The sequence below is a fragment of the Stigmatopora nigra genome, chromosome 11, assembly GCF_051989575.1.
Source record: "Stigmatopora nigra isolate UIUO_SnigA chromosome 11, RoL_Snig_1.1, whole genome shotgun sequence".
Lineage (NCBI taxonomy): Eukaryota > Metazoa > Chordata > Actinopteri > Syngnathiformes > Syngnathidae > Stigmatopora > Stigmatopora nigra.
In genome coordinates this window covers 11,980,137-11,990,012 of record NC_135518.1, presented here as the reverse complement: position 1 = coordinate 11,990,012, position 9,876 = coordinate 11,980,137, and the positions used below count along the sequence as shown (strand labels likewise).

Sequence of the window (9,876 nt, the reverse complement as noted above, 5' to 3'; positions counted from 1 at the left end):
CTCCATAGGAAGATCATTTGTTTCGCGTTGCATCATGGGACTTTGTGGCAAGAAGCAATGTTATTTACATGGAGTCGAATTGTTTTGTACGAATGGACCACTCTTGCTCAATGTTTGACTTTATTTCAGTATTCTCTGCAAACCCATTTCAGTCTCCAGACCTTAACGTGTTTATGTATTGTGGATTTCAGCCATTAATATCTCGCTTGCCAGTGATTCTGCCAATCAATTGCGCATGCGCTAAATTGATCCGTTGAAAGACAACTAATGGATGTTACCGCAAGAGAAAATGCGCATGCGTAAAGCTCTCCGTACTCCAGCCCATTGATTCACAAGATATTTTGTTTACTCGTGGTTTACGCTACAAAACGGCGCAGATCATTGGAAATACGCTCCTGGTAAGTATTGTTAACAAGGAATATAGCCATTTATTTTGGTTGAGTACAATTCTAGCGCTAAACAGTGATTCATGCTAGCAGCATTATTAAGCTTTAAAGGGCTTAAGCATTTCCCCCTGGAATATTATGATAAATACTGTGTGCGTTTTGACAATAGGTATTTGTCCTCAAAATGACATCACGTGTTGGCAGTGGAAATGGCTTTAAATTGAAAGACAAGGCGGTTCAACAATTCCAAATGAGGTGAGTAAAAACATTTAGAAACTGCATTTAATATGTTTGGGTTAAAATGAAAGGCATTAAACTGCAGAATAAGTTCAACTATCATGACATTCAATGGAGAAAATCCAGCAAAAAATAACACCAATTATTACTGACATACAGTAATAAGAACACACCATAACCAAAAGCGTCATGTTCATGTCTCAGCGCTTCCTTAAAGTCGGAGTTGCGTCGCTTGAATGTGATCCAGCTCCTGATTTGGCTTCTGGTTGCCGCCCAAGTTGCCATCAGTCACTTAAAGCTCCTTCCACACGACACCGTGGCCATGCCCTACCAATGGGAGTACGTCTACCTACTGAGTGCCGTGCCCCTCTTGTGCAGCAGCTTCTCCTTGCCTAAGAACAATGTCAGTTACCTGGTCTTGTCCATGATAAGTGGTGGGCTCTTTTCTGTGGCGCCGCTTATCTACGGCGCCATGGAGATGTTCCCTCTGGCGCAGCAACTGTATCGTTATGGCAAAGCGTACCGCTTCATCTTTGGCTTCTCTGCAGTGACTGTCATGTATTTGGTCATGGTTGTGGCAGTACAAGTGCACGCGTGGCAGCTCTATTGCATGAAACAACTGCTTGATTCCTGGTTCAATGCCACACAAGAGAAGAAGAAGAAATGATTGGTCAATGCAAAAGGGTACGAGATGTACTTATTTTTATATAGTTTACAGGATAGTCTGGTGATATGGTTTTTATCCTTGAAATAATACAAGATTATTTATTTATTCTGAGAATTTTGTGAACTATTTGCGCTCCTGTTCCAGTTGTCTTTTACAATCAAGTAAGGTTTAGTTTTTCATTGCAACTTAATAGAGTTATTTGTAATAATGATTTGGTTGATAATATGATTCAACACTTTTTGTTCTTGTCCAATAAAAAAAAAACATTTGTGTTACTTGGGGCCATGACCAGTGTATCCCTGTATTTTTCTATATGTCCAGTAGAGGGCATTGTCTTAGCGCATGCGTAATGTGACTGCCACGTACCGGTTGACAGCTGAGGCCGAGGCGGCAGTGACTTCACTTCCTGATGCTGATGGCCCCCAATTTTTGCTAGGCGAGCAACCCGCTTTGGTTCGTCGCAGTTTTGGGGCAAACTTTGAAACACAACGTGGTCACGTCGTCGGGATCAGGTAGAAACATTGCAAACGTTTTGCCGATTCCTTTGTATCCAACCTAATGTCACGTGTTTAAGGCTTATTTGTCGATCTAGGTGGCTAACTAGCTAGCTGCATAGCGTTACGTTGGCAATTCGGCAAGCTAGCAGCCTAGCTAGTTAAACAGGTGTTGGGGGAGATGATATTATTCATCAATAATCAAAATAACACTGTTGATAGTTACAATAATAAGCTCTTAAGGCGATTAAACGCGTGTGCTTGTCACCGAATTGATCGGCTAACGCCGATCTTGCCTGATTTTAATTGAAATTTATCTCCTACTATGGACACGTAATCATCGAACTCTGCAATGTTTTGTTTATTACGTTCGTGTTTCACAGTTGTGCATTTTCAAAGCAGTTTCTCGCTATCATAGTCGGCCTTGAATCGAGAACGGCCTAGCCAACTTTCGCCTTCATAAATGGTTGGCACATTTTCTTGTACGATCAGATGCCTCGCCTGGTTAAACATGGGGCGTCTCTATTCGTCATTGTGTTGTTATCCGTCGCACATTCACTGCCAATGGAGCTCATGTGGATATTTAGGACGTTTAGGTTTTAGGATGGAGGTCAACCGCTTACTGCTAACGTCAATGGTAGCCACGGCACAATCCCTAGCATCCAGGCAATTATTCATCTGGCAAGGACATAACGTCAATAGCCTCTCTACAATAGAGGACTGGATGGATAGTTGGTCTTATAGCACTGACCCAAATGAACCCACTTGCCACCTGGTCACATTAACACTTTATATATTACTCATCACCACGGTTAATTATGTTATCAGGTTTTGGGTCAAAGTCTGTGCATTATCACACACTAGGCTCCACATCTCACATGATAATGATGCCTCTTAGCCCGAGTATACATTTATAAATTGAGACTTGAGATTATCAACATTTTTTAAATTAATTGCCCTAAAAAAGATAGATTTACTTGATTCTTCTTAGGTATGAAGAACTGATTATGTATGATGATCTGTATAAATAAAGTGTATTTTTGTTCAAATCTTGTCAGGAGGTGCAGCAGAGTTAGGACGGCGACACCATGAACGGCCAGCTCGACCTAAGCGGAAAATTGATCATCAAAGCCCAACTTGGTGATGATATAAGACGCATCCCCATCCACAATGAGGACATCACTTATGATGAGCTGGTGCTCATGATGCAGCGCGTCTTCAGGGGCAAACTGCAGAGCAATGATGAGGTTACCATCAAGTACAAGGATGAAGGTGGGTCACCTTGTTCAGTGTCCAGTAAATGGCTAGATTTATCATTTTGTTTGAAAATCAAAATGAGGATACGGCAAACTAGACCGCTACAGACACACTTTCTGGTTGTACTGCTCACATGACCTCCTTTTTGAATGTCTTCGTGCAGGCAACACCCTTTAGGGATGTGAAATCCAGTAATTGATTTATACAGTATCTCAGAAATACCACATGTGATGATTTTTCTGTAAATTATCCCTTCAAAGTAGCACATTTAAAAAAAAAGAGTAAAAATTGTGAATCAGGGGCGGCTTATATGAGAGAAATTGTAAAATTCAACAATTTTAAGGCTAATATGCAAGAAAATATGTTCTATTTTAATTTCTGCAATACTCTAACTTTCAAGAGCAACTTGAATTCCACAAAACTAACAACAAAAATGGCTAATACTACATTTGCATGTCAATATTTTTCCTAATTTGCTGCACACTTATCTCCTCCCTCCAAAATATTTTACAGATGATGACCTCATCACCATCTTTGACAGCTCCGATCTCTCCTTCGCCATCCAGTGCAGTAGAATACTCAAGTTAACTTTGTTTGGTAAGTTCATATGATTTAATTGAGTGTACTTGGTCACTAGATGGCAGTCCTGGTCTTGCTTCATTCACAACATGGCCTCCAGTCAAACCATACTTTTAACTTGAGAATGTCTTTCCCCGAGTTCAGCGAATGGATGAATGTTCATAAAAAGCAGAAAGGCTGCAATTATTTTGGGCACATTATTATGCCTGAAGGTATGCAGACATCTGGAAGGCCTTTAATGACTCTGGGAAATTGAGTTTTACCAACATTTTGTTGGACAAATGCAGTTTTCATTTGCATATTCACCCCAAGTCACCTGATAAAAAATGCTGTTTAATTTGCATATTCACCCCAAATTTCCTGATAACAAATAGTGTCATTTAAAGTTGCAGTATTTTGATCCATGGTGAGGTAGGTCCTCCATCCTATGTGACGATCAGACATTTTTAATTAGGTAGATCACAGAATCAATTTTTGGGGTTATTTTCATAAAGACCCATTTGAATATTTTTTATTGATTTTGGTCCATTTTGATTTGGAGGAATTATATGTGAAGATCCCACCCAGATATTCTATTGTCATAGATTTAGGTGGGTTCTTAGCCAGTATTTTACCCGACAAATTCACCCAAAATTCCATTGAAAAGGACAATTGGTAGAAAATAGTTGCATAGTGTAGAAAACATAGACGATATCGTCAATTTTAAGGATCTGTCTTAAAGTTTATCGTTGTCTGTGACGCACGTTAAGCTGAAATGGATTAAAAAATTCAATGCAACGTGCACCGTCACTTCTCCAATGACAAGAACGTGTGCATGTGTTTGTGTTCTGCTTCCAGTCAGTCTGTCATCAGATGACCGCCATTAACTGGAAATCTGTTTTTTAAGAAAGTGATTTAAAAAAAAAAAATGTTTCGATCTTTTCCAATCCATGCGAAGCCCCGTTTGTCACATGCCGAGACCTCACGTGGGAAAGTGCTCCTCCTGCGTGCGTCAGTGCTTTGGGAATAGTTAGAGTAGGCCGGCTAGGCCAGCCCAGCGTCTGGGTGCGTTCGTTGCCTTATGACCTTCAACATCTCTGTTCAGCATTATCCACTCAACCGAAAAATGTGTGTGTGTGAGACACAGAAAGGAATGTCCAGCAGTTTTGGCGTTGGCTTTAATTTTTTTCACCCTGGAATTTTTCCTCCATTATCTACTTTTTTTTTTTTACAGGGAGTTAAGCTTAGCCAATGAGGGTGCGTGCTTAAAAGTTGTATTTAACACAGGTGTCCAATAAGGGCTCATATTTTCAAACATTATTCCTTGAGAGCCATACTCGAGAATTTAAAAGTAAAAAAACATGAAAATGTGAGCATTTATTATTCATTTCGCCATTTTGAAAGTAAAAAAAGTCTGAATTATTTTGAGAACATTATTTCACGGTTGCTAATTAATGAGTATCAATGAGAGAGTCTAATGAAGAAAAAATATGATTTAAAAAGGCGGACAGCCATATACACCCATCAAAAGAGCCGCATATGGCTCCCGAGCCATAGATTCCCTACCCCTGCTGTACATTGATGGATGACCAGAGTCAATTGTTGCATTTTACACATTTAAACAGAAATTAAATAACGTGGATTTGATAATTCCAGAGTCCAAATTTTTATGTGGTAAAGTCTTCACATTGTGTATACAGGTCATGTTTTTATTCATGTTGAAAAAATTCACCACTCTTCTTAACAGTTGCATGCTATTTTTTTATCTGTTGTCATTGACAGTGAATGGTCAGCCTCGGCCACTGGAATCCAGTCAGGTGAAATACCTGCGCCGGGAACTCATCGAGCTGAGGAATAAAGTCAACACCCTGCTAGATCACTTTGAACCCCCCGTGGAGCCCAACATGGCCGCCACTGCACTAGAAAGCGGTAAAACACACAGAAAACTGTATTTTTGCTAAATTCATCCATTTGATTTGGAAGATTGGCACCAATTGTTCGATTCCCTGAAACATTTAACACATTGGAAGGAAAACCTTTTTTTTTAAGACAAAATAAATGCTGAGCGTATTGATGAAATCTTAAAAATATGACTAGCTCCATAAAGTTTTTTTATCCTGTCGCTAGGCGGAAACAGTGCGGCTGAAATGATGAAAGCACCAAAGCCATCTCGATTCTTGCGAGTCAAGTGCCAAGCGTGGCCGCATAAAAATAATTTTTATAAAGAATTATTATTGGCTGCAAGGCATCACACAAACCGCTGCAAATGGCACAGACAAGTGGAGGATTTTATTTTTGGAGGCCTGCCTCGACCTGTCTGAGTCACACTTTCCACCAAGCACCCTGTAAAGAAAAGCAGTGCCAAAAGAACTTTGTCTATAGGATTGACTAGAATAACTTGGAAAATATCAACAGTTGCCAGTTGGCGCAACAATTTAATGCCTATAATTTCATTACCCTTACAGAAAAATGCATTGTTTTAGCATCAGAGTTTTTTTGTGGCATTGGTTTTCATGAACACCTGTTATCAGAAACAGTTGACGGACGCGAAGGCAAGGTGGTGACGACCGATGCCGCGGCCAAGCACGTGACCCCAGTCAGCGCGGCCAGCATGTCCGCCTTTGACCCCTTAAAGAACCAGGATGAAGTCAGCAAGAATGTCATCTCCGCTTTTGGTCTGAGCGAGGACCAGGCACCAGGTATTATTGCTTGACTTCTTAATGAGATGCTATTTTTCCATTGTGTAATTATAAGTATAAATCATATATATTTTTGCAGTATACTTTTGGCTTTTTTGTTACTTGTTATCTTTTAACTGCCATAGAAAGTGATTTTTTTTAGATATTCTTATTTTTTTAAACTGCCATTGATGTTAAGAGTCATTCAATGTATTCTTTTTTTATTTTTTACTCTTTAATTTTTTTTGCAACTTCTTAGCACTGGTTAATTAGAAACCAAAATTGGATAGTGAACAAATCACCATAATAGAATGGTGTGTACACTCATAAGACAGTGTGATCACCTACTGATTCCTAATGACAATAATGGCATTTACCCAGAGGTCAAAACATTTTCATATCACCATGCATTGGCTTTGTCTCAACTATTTCTCTTTCCTCGCCCTCCATAGCACCAGCAGTCGCAGCAGCCGCCGCCGAGGAGCGCTCGGGGACACCAGACAGCATTGCTTCCGCCACGTCTGCAGCCCCTCAGCCAGGATTGCCTCCCCAAGCACAGGCTCCCTTTGCTGGAGTGCATCCGGGACCCCAATCGGGCATTGATGGTAAGATGCAATCCACTTTATTTGGGGGAACACATTTGGACTAATTTGGCCAGAGTGAAAAGCTAAAGCAGGACTGGAAGCTGCACATGTGCATGTAGGCACTGTGGTCTGGTGAAGTCATGGCTCATTCAAGTGCAGCAGGAAGTCACTGTCTGAAAATGTAGACTTGTCTGTTTAGCGAAAAAGCCGACATCCTCCCCAACCGTGTTTGCTGATAGCGGGCACACACATCCCTCCACTTGTGTTTGTTTATAGAGGGAGTGTTTGTGTCCAATAGGGCACCTGTGAGCTGCTAGCAAACTAGCCTGAGGCAACAGGCTTGTTGTCTCCATTTAAGAGCAAATTAAAGCCATATTGGTTGCATGTGGCTGTTTTCTTTAGGTTCTTCTTTTGGAATGGATAATGGAGAATATTTTTGTATTTTGTTGAATTCAGGCCAGGTGTATCAGCAGTACCAGGCAACAGCTGGATACCCCCAACAGCAGCCAGGTGCACCCCCACAACAGTATGGAATGCAGTACCCTGGTAAGAGTGACAATGTCAAATGGTAGCAATTCCTAATTCACAGTTTTATAAATGCCAAAGCATCATTTTTTTTCTCAGCGCTCCTAATTGACAAAAAATACTCCCTCACTCGCCACCTTATTAGGTGTCATGCATATACTTTTAATGCATTCATAGGGCATTTCAAGTTGGCCCTCAGTTTGGAAACTCCTGTCTTAAATGCACTTGGTTTAAAGGCACGTTTAAAAAAAGGATTTGTGCATCATTTTTGCCATTCTTTGTCACTATTCTCTCAGCGGGGTACAGTCCCCAGCCGGGAGCCCCCCAACCCGGCCCGCCACAGCCTCAACAACAGCAGTTCCAGAACTACGCCCCTCCCTCCTCCCAAGCCCAGGCCCCCGGTCCGCCGGCCCCCTCCCCTAGCTTCCAAGGTGGCCAGCAGCAACAACAACAGCAGCAGCCTCAGCAGCAGCAACAGCCTCACCCCCCTCCTCCTCAGGGTCCCCAACAGTACCCCCCAGGAGCCTTTCCTCCCCAAAACTATACCTCCCAGGCAACACAGCCTGCCAACTACAGCATGCCACCCAGCTCCCAACCCGCCGGGTACCAACCTCGCCCGGGATACACCCCGCCTCCAGGCAGCACAGTAACCCCTCCCCCAGGGCCCGGCAACCCGTATGCTCGCAACCGTCCCCATTACGGTCAGGGCTACGCTCAGCCAGGTCCCGGGTACCGGTAAAACCCGCACGTAAATCACACAAAACCCCACTTGGGTCCAAAATTCTTGGACTGATTTTACGGTTCCCATTTTTTTTTGCTTTTGTTTTTGTCCCTTTTCGTTTTAATATCAAATCTGATTATGAAAAAGGAGAGTTCAGTCTGTCTATCCAATATTTCTCTGGTTTTGTGTTGTGAAATCCTAAAAAAAACTCCAAATTATACTTTGTTTTTTGTTTGAATGGTTGAAAAGACCAAAACAGGCTGTTTATCCCACTTTGCACCATCATGTGAATGACACCCCCTTATCAGTAAGACTTACAACACCGGGTGTTTGTTAACTGACGTCAAGTATCGTTTATTTTTATCGTTTCTCGCCACCCACCCACGTTGTTTTCATATTATTGGGGACGTTAGCTAAGTGAAGGCAGATTTGTGGGGTCAATCTTAGTGTTTTCCCCCTTTATCACTACTTTTTTTTGCGCTCTATCCTTATCACCAGTTTTTAATACTAATACAATTCAAATGACACTTTCACGTAAGATTAGATGTCAAGTGTGTAAATTGTAACTTTTTTTCCGTTAACATAATAAATGATTGAGACCCAGAACGGCCTTTTGTATTTTGCAATATACTAAGGTTCATGTTTTGGGTGTATTTTTTTTATTTTCTTCCCCTCTTTCCAAATTCGCGAATACTGATGTCATGTCGGTGGTATTAGATTTTGTTTTTCTGTTTTGAGCCTTGCGGAGCCTGGATGTGTTCTGCGGTCGTTTTTTTGCTGTCAAAATGTCAGAGCAAATGAGAGGAAATCATGCACAGGGGTGTTTGATACAAAACATTTTCAGGAGTTATCAAACACCCACGATGGCTTGCTTTCCAAGGCTGAATTTGCTCATCTTTTGTGGCTTTTACCACATAATGAATGGAAAAATGAGTTTTCTGCTGTTTTCTCAAATTTAGGAAAAATTGCATCACGCAGAATTGAATAGAATATGAAGTACTTGCATTTGAATGGCTAAAACACCTTGCAGTTAAAAATGGTTGATTTATATTCCTGGACAGATTGCCCTTTATTGACAATTTTCTACACTATGAAACAGCTAAATAATCAAATTCTGTTTTTTTTTTTTAATTCTCAAACTATAGGTTCTTTCTCCTGAATGGAAAAGACTACAAAGAATGGTAAACATTTAAACTGCCAATGTTACTATTAAGTTTTTCCACAGTACTACGGACCCTCATCTAAGTATTTATCTTGCTTAGCATTAAGGAAGCCTTTACAATACTGGAAGTTAAGGTAAACACTATAATTATTTCTATATGTAACTGCTTTTTTGTGTACTTTTTAGCCAAACCTTATACAGTTAAGGCATATTGTATCCTTTTGAAAACAAAAACAAGTACCAATTGATATCAAAACAAGATTTAATGCTGAAAATCATGTTGCGGCACAAAGTAATTGGAAGCAAATGTGAAAATTATGTACAGCTTGCAAAATATTTCAACAAATACCATCTTATGGAGAAAAATTAGCATTTTAAAAAGGCAAAAGCACCAATTCTTTCCTTCAACTTTCTGTAGTAGACAAAAATATTTCCCTCCATTTACATATATAAACAAAAAAAAGTTAATACTGTGCAATCTGCAACTGATAGCAGTTCCTTGGGAACGGCAAACAATTAATCTCGCGTCAATGTGCTCATATTTTACATTGTTCTATTGTATACAATCCTTATGAGTGGCACCATGTTTCCCTATACAAATGTGTGT

The 9,876-nt window shown here is 40.6% G+C and overlaps 2 protein-coding genes across 3 annotated transcripts; both read left to right on the top strand.

The window, feature by feature from the left end:
* Positions 1–21: 21 nt before the first annotated feature.
* jagn1a (jagunal homolog 1a) lies at positions 22–1,576 on the top strand. Its single transcript, XM_077728558.1, has 3 exons — positions 22–398; positions 556–641; positions 828–1,576. Exons 2-3 carry the CDS (start codon positions 571–573, stop codon positions 1,288–1,290), a joined length of 534 nt encoding a protein of 177 aa, XP_077584684.1. The 5' UTR covers positions 22–398; positions 556–570; the 3' UTR covers positions 1,291–1,576.
* Positions 1,577–1,635: 59 nt separating this feature from the next.
* tfg (trafficking from ER to golgi regulator) lies at positions 1,636–8,713 on the top strand. Of its 2 annotated transcripts, none has more exons than XM_077728557.1 (8): positions 1,636–1,802; positions 2,843–3,056; positions 3,555–3,638; positions 5,382–5,528; positions 6,137–6,298; positions 6,730–6,882; positions 7,318–7,407; positions 7,683–8,713. In XM_077728557.1, exons 2-8 carry the CDS (start codon positions 2,873–2,875, stop codon positions 8,123–8,125), a joined length of 1,263 nt encoding a protein of 420 aa, XP_077584683.1. In that variant the 5' UTR covers positions 1,636–1,802; positions 2,843–2,872; the 3' UTR covers positions 8,126–8,713. The 2 variants fall into 2 exon arrangements, with proteins under 2 accessions (XP_077584683.1, XP_077584682.1); XM_077728556.1 differs by having other exon boundaries at positions 6,131–6,298.
* Positions 8,714–9,876: the final 1,163 nt, after the last annotated feature.